Source organism: Sinohyriopsis cumingii, chromosome 1 (assembly GCF_028554795.1).
Source record: "Sinohyriopsis cumingii isolate HCF-2022 chromosome 1, ASM2855479v2, whole genome shotgun sequence".
Lineage (NCBI taxonomy): Eukaryota > Metazoa > Mollusca > Bivalvia > Unionida > Unionidae > Sinohyriopsis > Sinohyriopsis cumingii.
In genome coordinates, this window is record NC_142961.1 from 108,089,785 (window position 1) to 108,114,161 (window position 24,377).

General features: G+C 34.8%; 1 protein-coding gene across 1 annotated transcript in view; it reads left to right on the forward strand.

Moving 5' to 3' along the window:
• LOC149807556 (excitatory amino acid transporter 3-like) overlaps window positions 1-22,524 on the forward strand; it is a 49,235-nt gene extending 26,711 nt beyond the window's left edge. Inside the window, exons 2-9 of the mRNA XM_089967717.1 lie at window positions 4,376-4,893; window positions 8,854-8,896; window positions 9,902-10,100; window positions 14,129-14,324; window positions 15,042-15,275; window positions 16,897-17,091; window positions 17,777-17,911; window positions 19,073-22,524. Coding sequence (XP_089823843.1) covers window positions 4,436-4,893; window positions 8,854-8,896; window positions 9,902-10,100; window positions 14,129-14,324; window positions 15,042-15,275; window positions 16,897-17,091; window positions 17,777-17,911; window positions 19,073-19,301 — 1,689 coding nt within the window. The 5' untranslated portion in view covers window positions 4,376-4,435 and the 3' untranslated portion in view covers window positions 19,302-22,524. The remainder of the gene's footprint in view (window positions 1-4,375; window positions 4,894-8,853; window positions 8,897-9,901; window positions 10,101-14,128; window positions 14,325-15,041; window positions 15,276-16,896; window positions 17,092-17,776; window positions 17,912-19,072) is intronic.
• Window positions 22,525-24,377: the final 1,853 nt, after the last annotated feature.

Sequence of the window (24,377 nt, forward strand, 5' to 3'; positions counted from 1 at the left end):
GACAGCATTTGAAATATGTTTCCTGGCAGAGGGAGAGAGAGTGCCTCGAAAGAAAGAGTGGCAACTGACATTGGCTCAAAATATGAACATATATACGAAAGAAAGACCTACGATATCATTATTATTGGCATGAAATAATACATTTTATCTATGGTTCTAATACAAATTAGATTGGAATTTTGCAATTAAATACATTATTCTGCTTAACCAGGTTTAATCTGGATATCTGCGAAGATATGCCTGAGTGACATTCTACAATGTAATGTAATTGCAATAACAGTTAGTAACAATGAAGTTGTGGTGCATTTAATTGACCTTAAACAGTCTGTGAGATTGCATCGGTTTGTGTAGCGGTTTGTTCAGCGTATTGCAAAACGGTTTTTCCGAAGCTCGTCTTGAAATTATGTTATTTTGTCAATAATTGTACTGCCACTCTCGACTAACGTCGCAAAAGTATGCATGCTGTCTGTTAAAAATAATAGACATATACAATGATTATTTTGCACTTGGTCAGCAAATTTTATTCGTCAGCAAAACGCTGACATTAGCAGGCTGGTCGGAATATTATCACAAAGTCTAATTATATTTAGATTTCTTCAGTCCATTATGCGCAGGTTCATAAGCTTCCGAAACATTTATAAAGACTTTAGAAACATTTTAAACACCATCTGCATAATTAAATATATGAGACTGCGAACTCAAACTTGTAACTTTTAACTTCACACTTTATTAAAGGTAGATGACACCCACAAATATTACATACCTGTAGGTTGGTATGTATGCATGTATGTATGTATGCAGGGTTTAACGGTAGGTCAGCACACTACTGGCTATATGTGTCAAATATAACGTGCTAAACTGACTACTCATCAACGTTGAGAGCTCGATACATTGGTATAAACATCAACACGAGATATTGTATTTCAACAGTCAACTTGTTTACACACCAACATTGCGAGGACTTATTGTGCCACATGTTTACACACAAAAGTTGAGAGATCTGCACAAATCAGGTGTGTATTCTCTCATTTATAAAACGATTAGCATTAATTATTAGAAAATTAATAATTACAAACTTTTTGCTATTAGGGATACATTTAACAAGTCTTTCCAGTGACAGTTTGTACGTATTTGAATCCGGTCCTCCAAAGGTATGTCTTATATCATAAGGAAATATTGTTTTACACACTTTCTTTACATGTTATCATATCCTTCTAAGATTTTGGACCAACCAATATGACCAAATGTATTACGATCTAACTTTAAAAATCAAACCAATTCCAATATTTAAATTTTTTCACGTGTTACTCCACATACATTAGGAAGAAGCATTAGGAGGATATCCTCCTAATGTCAGAGGTCCTCCTAATGTTGGTGTGTAAAACATGGGGATTTCCTGCTAATGTAGGTAATGTACACACACACACACACACACACACACACACACACACACATACATATATATATATATATATATATATATATATATATATATATATATATATATATATATATATATATATATATATATATATATATATATATCCGGTTCGAAAGATATAAAAAAATTGACCTAACATTGTTACATTCCCATTGAACCATCCTGAGCAGGTTACCAGATAAAACCTCATCTTTTACTGCAGAAATTACATCCATACCCACTGTTTCGAACTACACTGTAACCTCTAAAACAAATTTCATCATATTATTGGATTCCCCTTCTACAGCAAAAGCCTTGCAAAAATCTTAAATATGACAACCTTTTAATATTCCATATATTAGAGAAATGTCATATGCTCTTACAATCTGGCAAAAAGTATTCCTTAATATTCAATACCTAGACACATTTATATAGAGGGTGATGAAATAGAAAATCATGGAGTCAAAGTTCTGGTACCGTCAACTGTTTCTGAATGCAAGATTCCATATATTAACTTAAAATATTGTATAAATCAACACGTTCGTAATACTTAGCAAAATATGTGGAATGAAAACTCAACAAACACATTTAAGAATATCGAACCCAATATTGGTGAGTGGCACCCTTCGTACAGAAGCAATCGCAGAGATGAGGTGGTACTATGTTGATTTTAATTGAATCACAGTGTAAAGCTACACAAGTGTATAGTGATAGGCACTTTGGATGCCATTCCAAAAATAAGAAAATATAAACTTTTAAGTTTGGTATTAAAACGAATTTGCGGTATATACGACGGACCTGTTCTTTGCTTTATACCTTTGTGACGGCCTCCCGGATCCATAAGAAGAACGTTATATTTAGGGAAAAAAGAACTTACTAAAACTTCTTTTTCAGAATCCTTGTAAACAGCCTATCGTCCCATTGTTTAAAATCCTCCAATTTGATTTTTAAAAAAACCAAATTACATGTTTTATAATTAACATATACGTTTGTGGGAGTTAGGTCAAAGACATAAAGAATAATTTTTTTTTTTTTTTTTTTTTGCAAAGGGAAAACAATGCATTACTTTAATGTACATTCTTATATACCCTGTCTGGTCGTGGTCCTATTCGACTACTACGTTATGACAAGGTCAAATGTCACGTGGAATAGTCGCTCGTGTAGATATAAGCATACGTATACTTTAGCTGATTATTTTATGCTCAGTCATGCCTATTTTAACCCATTTGCATATGTACATTTCAGCAACATAGAAACAGATCAGTCACACCTGAACAACAATAGTAGAGTAGTCACTCTAAACTAGGTTTTACAGCTAAAATAATCAGAAGTGTAACGAAAGCTGCTAGAATTATATTGACAACAATACACCTGTGTGTAGCATCAAGACCCCTTAACCTGTTACTCAACAGTTTGGCACCGAAATTGGTTCTCATTTCAAACGAGCACTCACCCACCTAACCACTGCTTTCTAACTTTTAAAACGTGTTGGATTGAAATGTTTGGCTCTTAGAATTCATTATGACAAGTCGAAATCCAACTTTTTTACGTACACTGTCAAAATCAAAACTAAAAGGGGTGAATGGTATTTATAAACGAAAAGAAGTAGCCCAGCATGAACGCGGAAGCAAATTGATCAAGTGCTTAACTATCAGCCAAATTTCGAATTTGTTTCAGTCAATATAAATTTAGTGTGTGTCAGTTTGTGTGTGTGTGTGTGTGCGTCTGTGTGTGTGCGTGTGTGTGTCAGAAAACTGACAGATTTAAAATAAAATTATGCTATTCATTGCGTCTGTAATGGAGCCGATATGGCATCGCCTTGTTGATGTTTAGATCAGAAGTCATCCGAATGATCCAAATGAATGTTCGTCATCATATGGTTTAGCGCTATTGTCCACTTCTTGTTGTTCAAGTGCTATAATACCAAGTTAAAAACAGGATATTTAACAAGTCGGAGATTCGTTTCAAACGTTTCTCAAAACTTCGTTACAAACTTCGCTAGTACAAAAGTCAATCATATAATAAGAGTAATACTCCGCATCTTGTCCCCAAAAAAACCCTCCTTATATTACGACCTTTAGATTCTTTCAGTGGGCATTGTGTAGTAAATAGCACGTTCGGCTGTCATACAAAGGAATGGCGTTCAAATCATGTTGTCTGCATGATATTCGTCTCAGCGCAGTGTTGATTAAATCTTGTTTTGCAACTCTTCTTTTTTCATGACTGGAATTATATTTGCTCATGAATAGATATCTATTCATAAGGTTGTTTACTGTATACTGTTTATCCGCTTTAGACTTACATCATAGAAATGAGGATGGGGGTGTCTACAAAGCTGCAAGTTTACCACTGTCGCCATTGCTGCACGAATGGATCGGGCTCAAATGGGGGAATACTTGTGTAGAGTTAAGAAGGTCTCAGATTCGAACACTGCCCTGGTAGTAAATCTTTGTCTTGACAAGGGTGTTATCACGCAAAACATAGGCCTGCTATATATGAACCGAATTAGACTTGTAAGCTTATTAAGGAGTTCAACATGATCACGGATAATAATGTCACATGTATCCGAATCTAGGTGGACTATGTTAAAGAAACGGCCAGGATGCATCGGCTCCATAAATTCAAGTCGTAGAGTGACCCATCCACCCCAGAGAGCTAGAGAGGTCCCAGGTTCAAGTCACATCAGGTGTATAATTCCCCCTGCGACATTTTCCATCTGTTTCTCGAGGACATGTCATCGTGTCTTCTTTATCCGAGATCATGTAGACCTACCTAATAAGGATGAAAATCAAAAGCTCTTTCATGCGTGATCCCGTGAGAGACCAAAATTAACTCAATTCATTCTCTATCCCACAACCAAGTTTGTGAATTAATTGGATCAAACATGACCTGAATCTCCTAAGTTTGTTATATTATTTTCTTATCTTTATTGATAATTGAAAGTTTATCTTTCAGTTCTGAACTCTTTCTCAGTTCGTGTCTACATTGGATAAAAGATTACAAACTTGTGTAAACATGGACTCCAAAAATTCGAATAGCCTGTGCCAAAAGGTAAAGATCGCCATCTTGAATAACCTACTGATAATTCTAATCGTCACTGGTGTAACCATCGGAATCGCACTCGGTCTAGGCCTGAGAACCAATCCTGCATGGAAACCTATTGAAAAGAGAAAGATTTTTTACCTTCGTTTCCCTGGAGACCTGCTGATGAGCATGCTCAAGATGTTGATCTTGCCCTTGATTATCTCCAGCATCATTACCTCCCTCGGTGGACTGGATCTGAGATCTTCAGGAAAAATGGGCGTGCGGACTATCATCTATTTCCTGACCACAACCTTTGCTGCTGTAGTTCTAGGCATTATCCTAGTGTTAGCTATCCAACCTGGTCACAGGGGCAAATCCAAGAATGAAATCGAGCGGGCGGGGAAGTCGACAAATACCGAGCCACTAGATGCCTTATTTGATCTAATCAGGTAAGCAAGCGTTATCTAGACAATATGTTAGCGAAATCCCTTCGTTGAGAATTATTGCTAACATATATGGATACAAATTATTCCGCGATCAACTTTCTCAAACAAATAATCAATTATTTTACAGTGAACTAATTCAAACTATTTCGCATTCAATATTTTCCGGGTACGAAATTGTAATATGCGTGAAGCTAGTCTTGTTCAAATAGACTCTGACGTGGCTCTTTGAGATAGCTGAGTGAGAACGGAAATACGTTGAAAATCACATGGATTTCCTTCATAACTTTTAATTGACAGCAATGGAACGAAATGGTCGACAACGCATTACGGATGACCTGTATGATGGTCATTCTAACATACTCAGGTACTAAATCAAATAATTATTCACAAAATACTAACAAATATAACATTCACTCTCAGCATTAACTTTCGAAACAGGTACTTACTATTAATAAAATAAACTTGTTCTGATATTTCAATACTTCTGAGTCAGACAAATGAACTATTTTTGACATGGCGTAGTGATATGTCGAAGCCGTCAGGTCTCGATTTATTCATGTCACATCAAACGATTTCGTTCCCCCGACTCAGTACAAAACACGAATACCGTTTTGAATTTATTACACAACCCCTTGTTTACACTTTATAGACAGTTCTAGCTTCGAGACTAACTGGTATTATACAATTTTTGATTCACTGCATTTTAAAATATCAACGCGTGGACGTCAAAGAAGGCACCAAAGTATTTCGAATTTGGGTGCCATAGAGAAACACGGATTGAACAGCTTTATCGAACGCCAGATCTAGCACGTAAGATTAAATGGTTATGTAATGAAATAAAACACTTTTAACGTATCGACCTGAAAGAAAGTGTAATGAGTATCTAGATAATGGTGGGCATGTCTTAACATCAAACTGGTCAAATAGTAGATCAGTACTCGAAAGACTGAAATTTTTGCGTCACGAGTTATGACAAAATTCTTACATATGTTATTAGTATATTACGGCATATTTTTATGGGATTTATTCCTTTTGCAAAATATGATTTTTATATCATATTGTGGCTGTAATGTTATTATAACAGCCCACAATGAAATCACACAAACGTTTAATTGTTATTTTACGCAATAAAAAATCTGTTTTTGGAAAGAATCAAAACACTGATTTGGCATCAATAAGTAGTTTGTACACGTCAAATTATAGCTTTACAAATATCTATCTGAAATATTTGCAGATATTTGTAATTTCTAACCATTTATGGACTTTTGTCTGTCATCTTTTGCTTGTCCTCTCCCTTTCCTACTTCTCGCGGTCTCTGTCTCTCTTTTTATATACCGATCTATCTTATACATAACAAGGTAAATATACCCTATAAAAGGTCAATAAAGGAGAGGAGCAACCAGCCGTCAATAGGTTCAGGGTGGTAGTGGTGTTTTTTGTATATGACTTAGCAAGGAAAGTCGGGCGACAAGCCGACTTCAGTTATGTTTGGTTCCTTGAAGACTCCGGGTTGGCACAAAATCGCCAACACTAAATATGCCACGTGTGTTACTGTTGATCGCATATTTCACTGCGAAGGTCAAGAGCTACTCTGTTTGCATTGATTCAAGGGAGCGGGTATACATTTTGTTTTAAATATTAACAAGGAAACTTAATTTTATGGACAAAGAAACGTGTAGTTCTCTTACAGTGTGAATTATTTACAAACATAATTATTTACAACAATCCCAATTTGCTTTTCTTCTGTTTCATGAATTACATGAATTGTAATGTTTGTTATTTCTGTTTTTGTTAATGTTTAGTTATAGAATTAAGATATTACCGTCATATATAAACAACAAAATTTTTACCATTGCCCCAGTCCTGTCAACTGAATTAAAGCAGGCTGCACAGTCATGTCAAACTGATTAAATAGTTCCGATAATCTAAACAGTTTTTACGTAAATATTGTAACCTGATACATGAACACACGAGGATATAATATATGTAATTATTAAACCTTTTCGGACGTTCAAAGCTGGAGGGATAGAAGCAGAAAAAGAATTTACAATATAATGTCGATGGCATTTTCCTCACCATAACATGCATTACAAAATTTCACTAATAATGGTAAATTGATGTAGTTACCTACTAATTATATCGTAACTATTAAAGATATTAATTTTCATTACAGGTGCCTTAAATATTTATTTATAATCCCTTATGATGATTATATTCGTATTCTTGTAGATAATGAGAATGATCGTTAAAAAACTTTTAACGAGTTCAGTAAATGTAATGTAGATAATGTTAATTAGGCTACAGTTTAAACACAGTGGTTAATTTCTTCTATCACAATGCCAATCACTGAAGAAGATAACAGAACATTGTTTGTTAAACTTGAAATAGTAAGAAATTTGTTTTTATAATTGTATTTAGTGTTGACACACGTTGAAGATACTGATTTGCCGTTACTGTTACATTGATGTGAGATATGGAGTTTTAACGATGATTATACACTGACTTCGTACGAAACGTTTAATTTAAAAAAATACATCAGTATATATGTTGCATGGAAAGATTGGCAGATCAGCTATATTTCGAGTTTGTTTTGTTACCTAAACAATGGGTAAAATGTACCAAACATATTATGATGTTTTGTTAAACAGTGTTGCTGCTGGTGATGCAATTTTAAATGATGTTTTGGCAAACAAATTTTGCGTGATTTAGGACTGAATAATATATGGTTATATCAGTCTTTCGTCTCGCTGTTTTGACAGATAATATATACAATTATGGCATCTAGTAGTTTTGATTGCTTTAGAAGGAATCTTTTTTTTTTTTGAAATATTTTTAACATGCATGCCACATGTTCTGTTGAACGAATTATTGATAACCAATCGAACTGAAGGTAAACAAATATTGGGATATATCTGAAAAACAGTTGTGAATTATTTGCCAAACAATATATAAGATAATGACTATCACTGTGAATGTCAATATATTGCTGAAATAAAACTAAATATTATATAGTAAGAAATATCTTGACATTATTTGTACATAAAAATTAGTTACATTGCATTTTCTTTCTCAGTTTTTCTCTGTTGCGTTAGTAATATTTCATAACTGTCTCTAATAAGAGTGGATCTCGGATATAATTTGCACCAGATTTATGTGCCATTATTTAATTTGCAACTAAATCGCAGATACAGTGGTTTAAATAATTGGCCAGTATGTATTAATCATATACAATAATTAATTTCCCTAGTTCATAAAAGTCTCATGAAACCCGTTTTGGTATCCTTTTAACTGCTTAATGGCACAGAGGTACTATTTACGAATTTAGTTCTCGACTCCTTTAACAATTTATATATAAGTTTTGTCATAGGCGTGAAAAAAATACATTGCTTGAATAGTTTTGTGTGGTGGCATAACTTATATTAGAATACTTACCAACGTTCAGATATAAGTTAAATTATGATACACTCTGAGATTATACAACAGGGACAGACATTTTGAAAAAAAGAAGCAAAACGAAGAACCTTGAATGATAAATGTTTAAATGTCTGATTCCGTCACATCACATAAAGAAATGAGTAGTAAGAGAAATTCGGGTTCTCGGTCACAAAACGGCATTTCTTAAAATCACTTTTTTTTATAATTTGCTTATTCGGTTTTTAAAGTATTCATACTTTGAACGATGGCCAAAACATTCTGCGATACATACCCACTTATGTCACTGGGAACTATTATATTGCTAAACTCATGATTTAAAACATATCCTCTGAAGTCCAGACTCTTTTTGAAACCTTCAACGCTGCCTTTACTGGTTATATGGACAGTAAAAGAAACAATTCTTTGCGTGGTAATGTCGAAAAGAACTGCAGTTATAAGTCTTAACAGAACAGAAGAAGTTAAAGCATAAAAGTACAACCTATTAATTTTTTACTTGCTAACCAACATTATTATATTTGTATATTTCAGATCCTGCTTCCCAGAAAATATTGTGTCAGCATGCTTCGAAAAGGTAAAAAGCATTAAACCAGACAACGATATCAAAGTTTGCTATAAAATCAACCTGTATTAACCTTAACAAAACGTAAGGGAGAATGTAATCGATATGCATTATGATGATGCTCTGGTAATATTTTTGTTTGCATATATTAAAGAAACTGTTTATATGTTTTTCAGGGATTTTGACACAAAAAGGTATTTAAAACTTGTTTGCTTTGAAACTTACAAAGCAACATTAGGAACTGTTTGTTATTTATAAAATTGTAAGGGCGCCACGCAAAGATTTAGTATCGAGCAAATGAATACAATGTATTCATTCGGATCGAAATAGTAGCCTTCATTTTGTCTCGACTTACGGCGAATGTACACGAAGATGCACGAGTGTTAGTTCTTGTGACAATATAAAAAATTAAAAACTCCAATCTGCACGTTCAGCCTTGATTGTGACTATGTAGATCATTTATACGTGTATTGTTTTGCAGTACTACCAGTTAAGTGACTGTACATGATGATGATGATTATTTGTAAATCTGTGGTTCAGTATCTATTGAAATTACTCCTATTAAAAGTAAAACTTTCTTATACGTCACGCATGACCCTGACAAGATTTTACAATGGAAGAAACCTTGCGTGAATATGCAAGGGAAAAATTCACGCCAGCTTTAGACAGTATCACCGATTGACTCTAAACTCCAGAAACGTGTTGAAAATAATCGACCGGCGACCATTACTAAAGCCAGCGAAGGGGTGAACACCTCGCGATTTGCAAGGGAACTGGCAGCTTGTCAGACTTTTAGGCCTAATGTCCGTCACCTATCCGATTGCACTTTATATGACATAGAAATTCAAATCGTAACTTCTTTTATACAAACATTTTTCATGAAATTATCAGTTTGCGCTAAAACATAATACTAATTTACTAAGGGTAATGTGCGTTTATTTTATATGATCTGCTATGAGAATGGTATAAACACGGTGTTTTCGTCTTCCAATTGTAATTTCTATGATCGACTTTCAGCCGACAACGGTTATAACCATTGAAAAAGTCCAGATATCGACTGCAGCACCCATGACGACGAACATGGCCATGAATGTATCGAACATGACACATAATAGCACAACTACAACAAGAACTATCGGCACAGCCTCAGCAACCATGGCTGACAATGTATCAAACCTGACGGCATATACTATAACAACTATTGGTACAAGCACAGGTAATGCAATAAACTGGAACGAAATCTCAGTACATCAGTTTCTATAGAAGCAGATGTCATTACGATCTTACGTTTGATATATTATAGTAACTAACGATAATGTAATAGTGACTTACCATTTAATATAAAACATCAAGCAATGTAATACTAACCATACTAACCGATTATTTGTATTCCATATTTCTTGTAAAGTAATAACTTCTCTCAGTAATAATGAAAAACAATTGTACATAAAAGTCTAACGCCCCTGAGGGTTACTTATTATATTTTCGACTGTAAGACAACAAACGAACTATAAAGGTTTTCGTTGTTGGCGGTCACGGGTGATTTGAGATTATTATGCTGGCACTTTATCTTTATGGTTATATTTGCTGTCTGACTTGATGCATTGCAATGTCATTGTTCCATTGTATTTCGCGAAAAGTAACTAGAGTATTTTGCCACTTCTAAAATAATTTTTAAACATACTTAGGGACTTTGTAAACTATTGACTTTTCTCTAGAATATGATTTAAAAAGAGAGCGAGGAGGTGGGAGCAAAGAGGGATGGAGGGAGAATGAGAACATTAAAATATTATCCGTTTGACGATTCATAGTGGTTAGACCATCTGTTACCACTGTGAATAATCATTATTAAATTAAAGCAAACAAACCTTTCTCTTATAAATCAAACAAATTGCATTTATTATTATCTGAGATGGGTCTACATTATTCATTGCAATAGTTTGTTGATACTGCAGTAGTAGTTCTTGTTAGTGTTTCGCCTAACCTAGATGTGCTTTATACTGTCTTGAACTTGCGGTCTAGCTAATTGCCTCCTTTTTCAGTGAAACATGGACTTTTGTTTATTGTACAAGGGAATTTCTCTCGAACTAATCGAACTGATTCTAAATCCACCACTATAGCAATATTAGCGGAAACATCAGTACGATCTTCACTTAGAGGTCTAGTAATTTTCTGCAATAGTATGAATGGTACAAGATGATGAATTTAGTAGTTTGACACCTAAGACTTTATGAGTTTTGCAGCTTAGAAGCGAACCTAAATTCCAGAAATATATGATCTACACACGCAGACACTGTCAGTTTTTGGTGGGAGAATGTCCCCTGGTCTCGCTCATTGTGCAACATTGAAGGTTTATCACCTATTATGACAATTTATATCTAACCAATTTGATATAATTAGATTTAAAAACATGTTTTAAATGACCCTGATTAGTTATATCCTTTACCTTACTTGTTTATTAGTTCCGATAAATTAATCATACACTTATCGGACCACTCTTGTATGAAACAAATACCTATTATGGCTTCTGGCTAGTCTGGTATATCTTCCTCTGAACATATACCGCATAGCAGGGTCTCGACTTCCTTTGCTGCTTGACACCTATTACATTCCTGTCTCTATTCATCACTAACAGAATAGTCATGTGACATCCTTGTTTCCTATTCTCCTTTCTAAAACATCTTTGTCTACTGTAACTATTGCAAATAATTATATGAATTTAAAATGTAAGTTGAATGCAACATTTATAGCAAAATGAAGAGGGTGTGGAGGAGACAGAAAAAACGAAATACTAAATATGAATGTACATCCTGTTCAAATATGAAAAAACAAGACAGAGGATACAGACTACCTCATTAGAGGGTACAGACTACCTCATTTTATTAGCCCATTGATCGGGAACGGTAATTTCAAATGTAAAAATGGCCAGATAAAGTTAAATATCCTTCATATTTATTGTTCCTAAACTTCACAGAGACAATCTGAAGGAGAGAATTTATCACAGAACATCAAATAAAATACGTACGAAACGTAGCGACAGAGAATTAAAAGAGCTAGCCTCTAAAAGAGAAACCAAAAGAAAGTAAATGCGTTTGCATACTATTTAGATGAACTGAGACAACATGAAACCCTGAAAAGTTAAATGGTATCTTGCACCACACCTTTGGAATCGAAACATTAAAAGAAATTTTTCCCGCATACGCAATTCTCGAATTTCCTTGTACAACACTGTGCTTTTTAAAGTTGTAGTTAAAGGGATGGTTCTAACTGATTTTGGATATTAAATCGGACTGGTTCTTCTTAAATAAATCTTTTGTTAAGAAATATCATGCATGTTGCAATGTGTACAGCGTTATATGTTCATACAAACAGCAAAATTACATTGTAAGCCAAATTGACGGAACCTTTTTGCCAAGGTCATCGTGTGAATATAGCAAATATGCTTCAACGCAGAAAAATGTGAAATGAGAAAGAAGGTTAAAAGGTGAACCACTGAAAGGATTGGAACTATAATATAAAGACGTATCTGTCTCTGTTTAAAATGTAATAATCCAGTTATGTGACTTTTCAACCTTTTGACAAAATTACCAGCATGAGTAAGGTGGATTATATGTCACCTATCTATTCCATCCACAGCCCATTATAATAATTTGTATCCATTATACAATGGTTTCTCTTCAATTGGTCTACCTTTACTTCAATGGATTAACCATTACTTCAGTGGGTCGACCAATTACATCAATGGATCTACCTTTATTTCAATGGGTCCTCCTTTACTTCAATTAGTATGCCTTTACTTCAACGGATCTGCCTTTACTTCAATGGATCTACCGTTACCTCAATGTATCTACCTTTACTTCAATCGATTTACCTTTACTTAAATGGATCTATCTTTACTTCAATGGATTTACCTTTACTTCAATGGATTTACCTTTACTTCAATGGATCTACCTTTACTTCAATGGATCTGCCTTTACATCAATGGATCTACCTTTACTTCAATGGATTTACCTTTACTTCAATGGATCTACCTTTACTTAAATGGATCTACCTTTACTTAAATGGATCTACCTTTACTTCAATGGATTTACCTTTACTTCAATGGCTCTACCTTTACTTCAATGGATTTACCTTTACTTAAATGGATCTACCTTTACTTCAATGGATCTACCTTTACTTCAATGGCTCTACCTTTACTTCAATGGATCTACCTTTACATCACTGGGTCTACTTTTACTTCAATGGATCTACCTTTACTTCAATGGATCTACCTTTACTGTGGTTAAATCCTGACACAGAGAGATATACAATTTGTTGTACATTTGATATCTTAAAAATTGAACAAAAAAGCAAACATAGACAGACATATAGGCAATGTACAAACTAAGCCACTTTGTTAACAATATATACAGGGCATAACACAAGCAATCATTTTAAAATGTAAAATATGACATCCTATATCTCTATTTCTTGGGTTGATCTACCTAATAAAACATTTTCCACTTGAACAAATATGTACATGAAGACTGTGAGATATGCTAGGATGTATACCTTTTCTTTATTTAAATCAAATATCAAATGCAGTAATAGTAGTGTGTGTGTGTGTGTGTTTGTGTGTGTGTGTGCGTGAGAGAGAGGGAGATTTCATGTTAGGTGTTAAACATCCTAAAATAATGCTATTTATAAACTTATCATCATGGTTTGACACCTTCATTAAATAACTCTCTTTTAAGTCATAATATGTTGCTATTCCCAGTTTTAACAAGCTATGTGTCTTAACATCATTCAAATCGTCCATTTAGCATCTGAAAATCTTTCACTGTTCCATGTATCTAAGAGTATTATGAAAATTAGTTTTCATTAGTTCCATTTAGAATTTGAAGTAGTATATTGTGGATAACTAAAATGGTAATAATACAAAGTTTCTACTTTTCTAGAGCTGAGATAATCTAAAACGCTACATAAAAGGCAGCATATTCCTTCATATTTAATGCAACCCAGCACCGTTTAACTTGTGTTAAGCAGCCACCTTGCGCAAAGACAAAATGGCATCTTAAACAAGTTGGCAGCTGAATACAATTTCAAAATCTGTCCCCACCCCCTGTGCAGCCTACACACAGGGTCTCACCGCAACAATCTACCAATGTCGAGGAAATAGTGACCTCTTCTTTGCAATAAAATCTTTAAATCAATGTTTGCATCTTTACGACGTTTATTTATAGCACAACATCACTGTACTTTCAGGTGCTGTGATGGACTACGTGGAAATCGAGAGTCCCAAAGTGAAGACTGCCGATGGAATGAACGTTCTGGGAATAATCGTGTTCTGTATCTTTTTTGGAGTTGTCCTTGCCAAAATGGGAAAAGAAGGTAAACCTCTTTTGGATTTCTTCACATCACTCTACACGGCCACCATGATCCTGATCAGGCTCGTCATCTGGTGAGTACACTCGTGTTCTCTCCTAAGAAGGATTTCATTAGTAGAGGAATCTTAAATGTTCATTTATGGAAGAGCTCTTTCGGCTGATTGAAATTTTGAAATTTCCAAAACCTGGTGCAACAATCGCTGAGCATAATCTTCCAATAAAACGCTGGGACAACAAACGCTAAATTCGATTGATGTGCCCATGATATAAATTGAACTGTTTTTAGTTTTAAGCATTGGCGTAAAGAGCTTATCAAATATTGCTTGCTCCATATACAGTGGACACACAGTCATACATCCATGCTCGGACGGAGGGAGAAATGGGAAAATTGATATAATCAAATGAGCGCAAAATAGTATTATTGATAAACGGATAGAACGATATATAATTACATAGGGGCAAATGTTTTAACACAGATGAAGTTAACCTCTCAACTGTCATATCAAGTTTGACAAATGATATTTTTACATTGCGTTTGAAAAGTTAGAGCATGGTTATCGTTTTATTAATAATGAATTTATATTAGTGTAGCTGTATAGATTCGTAGATGCCAGGAGGAATTGGTAATTTGTTACAGGGATAAAACTATGTATGAAACCAATGGTCTAAGACAAAACAATATATACACCTTTTCGATGAATGAATGAATGAATGAATGAATGAACGAACGAACGAACGAACGAACGAACGAATGAATAGCCAGGCACTAATTATACTCCTTTTTCAACAAGGTTCTCCCCAGTTGGCATTATGTTCCTGATTGCCTCTAAGCTTGTGGAAATGCAAGATATCTCCGCCATATTCATGCAGATCGGCTTCTACTGTCTGACAGTCCTAGTGGGTCTTGTTATTCACGGTTTAATCGTCCTTCCCATGCTGTACCTCATTATTGTGCGCAAGAATCCATACCGCTTCATGTACAATATGCTGAAGGCCCTCCTTACTGCGTGGGGTACTGCATCAAGGTAGGCATAGAGTAATGCTTTGTTCCTCCATCTGATTCTTCATTAGGGGTTTAAAAAAAGGACGAATATGGGCAACGCTACAATCCGGTAGAACATACCAGAGAAGATCCTCATGATGCCCTAAGATAAATATTCGCCTCCTCTCCCAAAAGGAATACAACGAGGGACAGGGGATAATCAAATCAGTCCCGAACAAAGCGCAGGGTACGTATAGGGCAAAGGTTTTGCCTCTACACACACGCCAAGCCCCCAACCACCCCTTTGGTTGCAAGACGTAAGTGTAGGGTAAGAATAAGCCTCGCGTTCCTAGTTAGGAGTACAAAGGGTTAAGTTTGGGTAGTCATATCTTTCATGTCAAACCATCTTCTCTGGCCAAGGGTTGTCGATACGCTTTGTTCCATATCGACACTAGGTGTATTGAAGGTGTTTACGTTATGATTTCATCCCAAAATAACTGCTGTGGTATATGACTATCAATAAGTTAAAATAGTGAGCAAGAGACAATGAGTGAACATGGAAATAAAAACTTGAAGAAAGTGAAATTCATATAATGAATTGCGTTATATTAATCGCCTGACTAATGACATTTTCGTGAAACATTTTTTTACAGAAGTTTTTAAATTTTGTAATTGCGTGTTTGATATTAGAATGAAGATATTAAATTTTGGCAAAGTTTGGCCTGTGGTAATATTCATAAATCTGAACTGGCCCATGGAGTGTTCATATGTAAGGTCTGTGATAGTATTCATGAGATAGGAGCTATTTGCTCTTTTCTAGGACAAACTGACATTACTGAACAAATAACTGAATTCATCACTAGTCTCATTGTCTTCACATATGTCCCAGATAGGATCACTACTACGTTTACCATGTCAAAGAACCAATTTAGCCTGACAAACAATGGTTTGAACAAGTGTCTTGTAAATAAATGGTTATTGTTCATAACAAGCGAAATCAATCAGATAACTTTTTAATAATCTGCTAGATTTTCAATATTGCGAATTATGTACAGTTCTTATGCCTTAATTCGTACGAGTAAATGCGCCTGAATGGTTTCGACTGGAGTCATGCATTCAAAACTGAAATGGGCAGTCATGGTTAAGTTGTTGGTGAAGTCTATACACGAAATTTAATAGACGAAGTCGCCATTTCAAAACACAGAACGTGAGCTCCCAACCAAGCGTGTGGGCAAAATGCATGAGTAGTAATTATGTTCAAAATTTTGTACCATCTGTTCCAATATTCCACCTACATCATTGAGATTTAGGAAAGGAAGTTGTATTAAATATATATATATCAGCTAAGCACTGCATTTATTGGTAACCATCAATGAAAGTACATGCAATGAATTCTGTATTCAAATCTCTGTTCAGCTGGTTATGCCTCCAGTTTATTGATCAGTGATCAGATACGTGGCCAAATGCCACAGAGATCGATTATTCTTATTTCCCTTTTAGTTAATCATATGAAAGTTTGCTAAAAATTGTTGAGGTACCCTAACTTAAAGTTCTTACGAGACTACATCTGTACTCAACCATGACCAACAGAAATGATAAAAACAATAGGCGTATTAACCGTGTCGAATGCTATTGATAAAGTTTAATATACTTTTCTTTCTCAGCTCAGCAACCCTTCCTGTCACCATGGAGTGTCTGGAATACAATAACAAAGTGGACGTACGTGTGGCTAAACTGGTTGCCCCTGTTGGATCCACAGTGAACATGGACGGAACAGCTCTGTACGAAGCAGTGGCAGCCATATTTATCGCGCAGGTCAATAACATCAATTTTAACATTGGACAAGTCATTACTGTCAGGTAGGTTCACTCACCAGAAGACCACACAAAAAATGAGCAATGTGAAGGCCATATTGAACACGTGTACATTTTATATGATATTGGATTTAGGACAAGTGTATTTATCTGCCCATAACGCACATTCAGTTATGACTAACACAGACGCAGATTTGCTGTCATTAATACGCCGCCAGACCAGGGTCTATACTATAATAATCAGTCAGAATAAATGGTGGTGTTGACTCTTAATATCAAACATCGAGTTTACTCTGTCAGGAAACACTGCTCTTTTCTACTCAACCATTATTGTATTACACTATATTGGTTTAGTTTGGTGTTTTACGGAACAGCAAAGCAAGTGATTTTTACAGTATCGGGCCAATTCGATTAAAATACCATACCCAATGGCACACCCAGCCTGATACAATGGTAGAATTTGAACTGGTGTCTTTTCGATCACGAGTCCAGCTATCTAATCACAGAGTGACCGTATTTCCAACTATAACGATGTATGCTGTATATGTGAACGCAATTTAACCAGCCAAAAAATAAGTGAAAATTTGTGAAAAATACCAAACATCTGTGTGGGTAAACACATTATAACATTGTCTCTTACAATTCATTCGTTCTTTCCTTTTGTCCATATTTTATATTATCCGAAAATATCTTTTTTTTAAAGTACTATTTTTATCTCCTTTTAATCTAGTTTGACTGCTACGGCCGCCGCTATCGGAGCTGCTGGCATTCCGGAAGCAGGCCTTGTTACCATGGCAATAGTACTCACAGCTGTCAACCTCCCGGTTGAAGACATTACGCTCATTATTGCTATAGACTGGCTTCTGTACGTAAAGGAAAGGCTTTATATTTCCTTCTTTGTTTCCTTTTCACTTCCTTCAAGATATCATATGCAATGTGTGTTTGTGCGTTTGATTTTTAACGCAGCTTTAACTAGTTTAGTCATATCGTTACGATGTCGGCAATGTAGCAATTTATAGTGATGTCTAGCAGTGGTACATCATGCCGCAGGTATGTAGCATCATTTCACACCCCGTAACATTATCCTACTATCAGGCCCACCAGTCGTAACACTAACCTCTTAATGCTGAGCGCCAAGCGAGGCAGCTGCTATTACTATTTTTAGACGTTTTTGGTATGACTCGGTCTGGAATCGAACACGCGAACTCCAGCAATGTATTAAGTAATATCAGTTCAATTCGTCATCGTCAAGATATATACTTGCTGTAGTTAGTTAGTGAAAGTAACAGCTTTGACTGCAGTGTTAGCAGACTGTATATATTTATATGAGTCAACCATTTCCTCATTCGTGCTGTGAAGGGTGATGCATTGTATATGCATGTAACTTTTAATATTTTCTTGATACTTTTGTTTCCTTGAACGAAATGAAAATGTCATATCTTGCAACCTTCGGTTTCACAGATTCATAATCGATTAATATGAAATAATGTCGTTTTCTGATATCAGTGCACATGCCTTTGTCTATGAAAACCATTTAAAAACCTTTAATGAGGAAATCGTTTTCTTAAAATATTTTCATCAGACAATAAAATAACTACGGGTAGGTGCAGCGCAGAAATAAGTTTGTGGTAGCGAGCTGATTTTGACAGACTATATTTCACGTCCGTCACGACATTACATTGCTTTGATGCTTTGCTCTGATCATTCCATCCATCAATCGACGGATCGATAAACCAATCAATCATATAATAATCAAATTTATGGTTTCTGTTAGTATTAGATATTGTGTAAATAACATTAAAAGTGAAGCAACATATGTGGCTAGACAACAACCCTTGGTGGGATTGTTCTTATTTTAAGCAGAGTAATGTCCCAATATTTTCAGGAAATATTATATAGTTATAACTCTCGCAAATGTTTATATTGGAAAAGAAAAGATATTGAAAAACTTGAGAATATACTTTATAATGGTCAGATTCCTTTGCAGCTTGAATGTTGTTTTCACATTGTCCATCGTTTCCTTCAGAGACCGTTTCCGCACAACTGTCAATGTTCTTGGTGACGCCATCGGTGCTGGGATCGTAGAAAAATTGTCCCAGGATGAGCTAAGAAAAATGAATGAGGACGAGACGAACACCGACACAGATATTACAGATGATTCTTCTGTCATACCAATGAAAAACGGAATAATCAAAACGGAAAATGATGGAATTTACACGGTGCCAATCGTACATATGGGATCAACCAAGCTTTAAACAACTGAATGGGGTAGGGTTGGGGGTATGTATGTGTCGAAGTAGTAGCCATTCCAAGACTATGTGAGAGACAATTTATATAAGGCGATAAGGAGTGAAAGTTTGCTCTGCGAAAATGTATCCTTTCTTACTTGTTTATTATTATTATTATTATTATTATTATTATTATTATTATTATTATTATTATTTATATTATTAATAATAATATTACATGAACTGTTACGTTGAATAACGCAATAATCCTGGACAGTTTTACAATTGCGTGAAACAATATACGACATTTGGCTTGAAACTGTAACAAATATATTTTCTGCTTTCACACTCTCGCTGTGTTCTTCAAGACTCTCTATCATATCTTCTTAAATATAATCAATCCAAAATTAGGCTACCTGACCAGATATCCTGTGGGTTACTCAGAAACTGTCCCCTAGCGTTTCACAAGTGCAAAGAACAATCTCATGAAAATCAGATTTCCTCACTGCTACTTGGAGATCAGACGTACACCGATAAGAAATGATGTTATGTTGGCCTTGTGGTTCACCTATCAAATCACAGCTTTCAATTTTCAGAAAGTCGCTCGCATCATTCGGAACATATCGTTACAAACGTTGACTCTCCCTTAAATAAAATGGAAGACTGTATCTGATACTTTACGAAACGTAAGTGGACCGGTAACTACCAATGCCACCAAAATATTAACATATTGGAGACTATCGGATCTCCATGTAGGACTATGGAGATCTGATTATAACCAGGTTGATGCAGTGAGTTGCATATCTTATTTGACACTGCTTATAAATCACAATATGTTAGCGATAAATATATCGGTATTGCTTAGACCTAACTCACTGAAGATTTACAATTTGCTACGAAATGAACGTATGAAAAGACACTTCGTTTAAATTTAAAGAAAACTCCGTAAATACTGTTTTGCTCAGCGCAAACAGCAACACAATATTTAAAATTATGCTTGCAAGTAGATGATACAAAACTCACGAACTTTTCAATATGACAGATTGATAATACTTTAGTATGGTTCAGTGACTTTGAAACACTCTTTACAAAAGTATCTAAGAAAATATGAATTTTAGAAGGAATAAGTAGTTTTAAGTCGGATCAGTTAATTAGAACGTGTAAAATGCAGCTGCTTTTCCAAATTTTATCTTCTGTTGTATTTTGTAGGAAGAAAACCAAAATTCCTCTTATGCAGAGAGATTATACAGCTTACAGAAAGAGCAGCCATGGTAATTTTAAATGTCAAAAATATTTTAACGGATACATCATCTCTTTATAACGGTCGTACATCAATACCAATTAATGATTATATTATTTTGAGGAAATTTATTCTTACTTTAAATGTCTTAATCCATTTGCACTAGGATATTTTTGTGTTTTGAAGTTTGTAAGGAATATTAGCACCATGAGTACATGTAGAGTGTAAACAATATTTTATATCTGCCAAAGGTTTAGGTAATGTATTTAAGAAAATATATGGCATAGTTTCCGGCTGATATTAAACAAGCACCTGATGTTTCAGCTTTTAGAAACTATCCTTCTTTAAATGTTTCATGAGCAATCCTGATTTTATGACCGCATAGCATTTGTTAATGGTATCTGTGATATATCGTTTTGATAACAGTACGTTAACCTTATATTGTTTGTATTCTGTTGTAATTGTTTTCTAGATCATGATTTTTTGTAGACGTTTTACTAATTACAATTACATTTCTTGAATATTTGTTTAATTGCAGTGCATAATGTAAATTAGCCATAAACTAATTAGTATACCGTGGATAAATAATACCGTTGAACTTTACAATGTGGTACGTGAGAAAGCCTGCCAGTGACTTCTCGTGGGTCGGTGGTTCTTTCCCTAGTTCTTCCTCCACCATTTATGCTGGCCGCCATGCATAGCCTCTGTTGTGCTGAAAAATGGCGTTAAACCCTATAACAACAATAACAACATTGTATCTCTGCATTTCATTTTCAACTCAAGTGACACTTCAGTGACAGTGATATGACATAAATACGTCTTGAGTATCCAGCAATGAACGCTTACAAAAACCAGAGGTTCTCCGCCATAAGTTAACTTAACAACATCTCTATATTTAGAGCTTTTTACATTCAACGACATAAATATATTTAAGAGTCTGCTGAAAATTTGATAGAGAATAGGAAGTAGATATTTGAACTTTGTGTCCGACTAGGCTTTGGTATAACCGTTTCCCAAACCCCAAAACGTTTGATTGGGCAATTATTTTAACGTATATGATTATAATGGTTATAAAAGAAATGAAATGTCTGTGATGCGATACTTTATTAATAACCGCTGTTTGGCCATGATATCATTAAAAACCGATCCATTCTTTTTAGAATTACTAACAGATCCCATGTGGAGACCGAGTTTGGACATAGGATAGACCGGATTTCAGTAAATAAAGTACATAAGTTATTGTAGTAACTGCAAATGATAAAACTAGAATATCAGGGCAGATGGCCCTCCTTCTAGGCTCCCATAAGTAAGTAGGAAGTTACAGAAAAATCTCTGCCGTGAAGCAATAAATATTAGTGTACAAGCTACAGGTGTATTTCTGTCAGGTTCAAACATTTAGTTTAATCGAAACATACCCACAGTTAGTTGTGAGAATCCCAAATACTTCAGATTTCGAAATCATTATGAGCACAGACGTTATAATACATTTCATCAATAAAGACATTAAACAATTTTAAACGACTCTAGATCAAGCTTCATATCTGATTTGGAGAGCTTGATATATTGATTTATGTTCTCAAACTACTATTTCGAAAATACGGAGTCTGGAATCTTATGCAGAATTTTATTAACGTCATTGACCTGAGCAAAAGTATGAAGCATCCAAAACTAGGTCAGAGGTTTACGTTTAGTGCAAGGGCGCTCTCAGCTAGGTTTTGGAGACATATTTATTACTGCAATTACATGAACTATTGACATTAGCAGTTGGTAAATCACAAATTTTGATACATATAAATAAATATGAACATTTGATTGATCTACAGTAGAATAACATTGATCATTTTGTCGTGGATAGTATCATTTTCATTGTTCGAATGGTACGCATCCTCTACTAGTGGCCAATTATCTCCGAGATGAAGACATTAGTATATTTCTATTGGTAAATGTAATGGTTCACATTTGTATATTTTTTATAATTCTAATTTTTTTATAAAGTTACTTATATTTGAAGTATTGTTGCGTCTTTAATTTTACAGTTTACAACCTTACACAAACTACAGCTCAGATTGAAAACAGTGCTAGTTATTTTTAACGCATCCCTGTTCTATTAGAATGTTTTAACTATCCACGGATCTTCGACTCCTTTATGAAGAAATAGTGTTATATTGTGTACAGCGCTCACTTTGGGTTGTTTCTATGGGTTTTATGTCATCTGTCATTGTCAGCACAATTGCATGTATATGCCTCTGGTAAAAATGGACGTGAAATTTGCAATTGAGTTGCACAAAATACACGATGACGGTTGTGGTAAAATTCAAACTGGCACAAAACTGCTACTGTATTTTATGTGTATGCAAGGATTTGACAAGCTATGCACAGAAACAGCGCCGAAAATAAAATATTAAATCTCATCAAACTTCAAAGCGAGAAAATTCCCATTTTTACAAATGTTGTCGAACGCTATATTTTTCTTCTCCCTCTATTATACCACATTTAACATTCAGAATAAACTTTACCAACATGGGATTTGTCATAATCATAAGGCGCAGGTTTGTAACTTCTGCCAGTTGAACAGGTTTCATTTGTCTTCACCTAACAAATGTCGTTGAGAACAATGCATACATTTAAGATAAATTTGTTGGAAACAAACAGAAACAAATCCTCAAAAACTGTAAATACCACATAATAAGTTTGTGAACTTGAAGGATATTATGGTATTCTGAATGTACAATATACTAAGTAATAAGTAACATCACTTTTACAAATCATATCCGTGACCTTTGCCTTTTCGCTTCATCTAAATCCTTACATATGGGAACGCCGTTTCTCTCATGTTTTCAATGCTAGTGTATGATTGCATAGATTCTGGCATCGCTGTGGAAACAAGGCTGGACTTCTAAAGCATAAATGTATTTAACGTTTTAAGGAAAGTTGTGATAAAAAGCACGAAATAAAAATAACCAATGAAGACATCAGAAAAGCTGATGAAAATAATTCGCCGAGTGCATGCTGTTAACTAATTCCTTCTTTCAGACATTGGTTTCAGATATCCCGCAATCATAATATTTGGTACACGTAATTCGGTGTTTGTATCAGAAAAGGTTTGGAGAAATTAAATGAAAAGCAACACATTATTTAAACTACTTGTACAGAAATAACATTAATGAGGATAAGAAACATACAACACTTCTCCAACAATATGCTGAATGGTGCCACTAAAAGAGTTGCAATGAAGCCTTTTTTGCATGATTTGTTCCAGTTTTTATTCTCGATTAATTATATATTTAGTATACGTCCTTTTCTATTATTTCTATTATTTGCCTACATAATCAATATTCCAACGAATGCAATAATGGCAATCCAAATTAATGTTTCATTTCCAGTGACGAGATCTGAGCTACTTGAATTTAACAAAACATTTACATAAAGTTGGTATGCCATCTTAAGCCGGCAGTTCGTAGTAAAGGTTGCTCTACCGCTATCGTTCCGTCCATAATTCCACGTTTAAGGCCTACTTCCGTCCATAATTCCACGTTTAAGGCCTACTTCCGTCCATAATTCCACGTTTAAGGCCTATTTCCGTCCATAATTCCACGTTTAAGGCCTATTTCCGTCCATAATTCCACGTTTAAGGCCTATTTCCGTCCATAATTCCACGTTTAAGGCCTACTTCCGAGATAGTGAGATTAAAATCTCCATTGGTTCTGAAAGCAAACGTCTGAATTTTATGTATAAAGACTGGAAAGAGCACAATACAACATATTAGACAAATCGGAGGTTAGTGTAATCACAATGACATAATGACGGAGGCAGGCAAATTCGAGTCATCTTCCAGTAAGGGATAATGAAATGCAAAGGTGTCA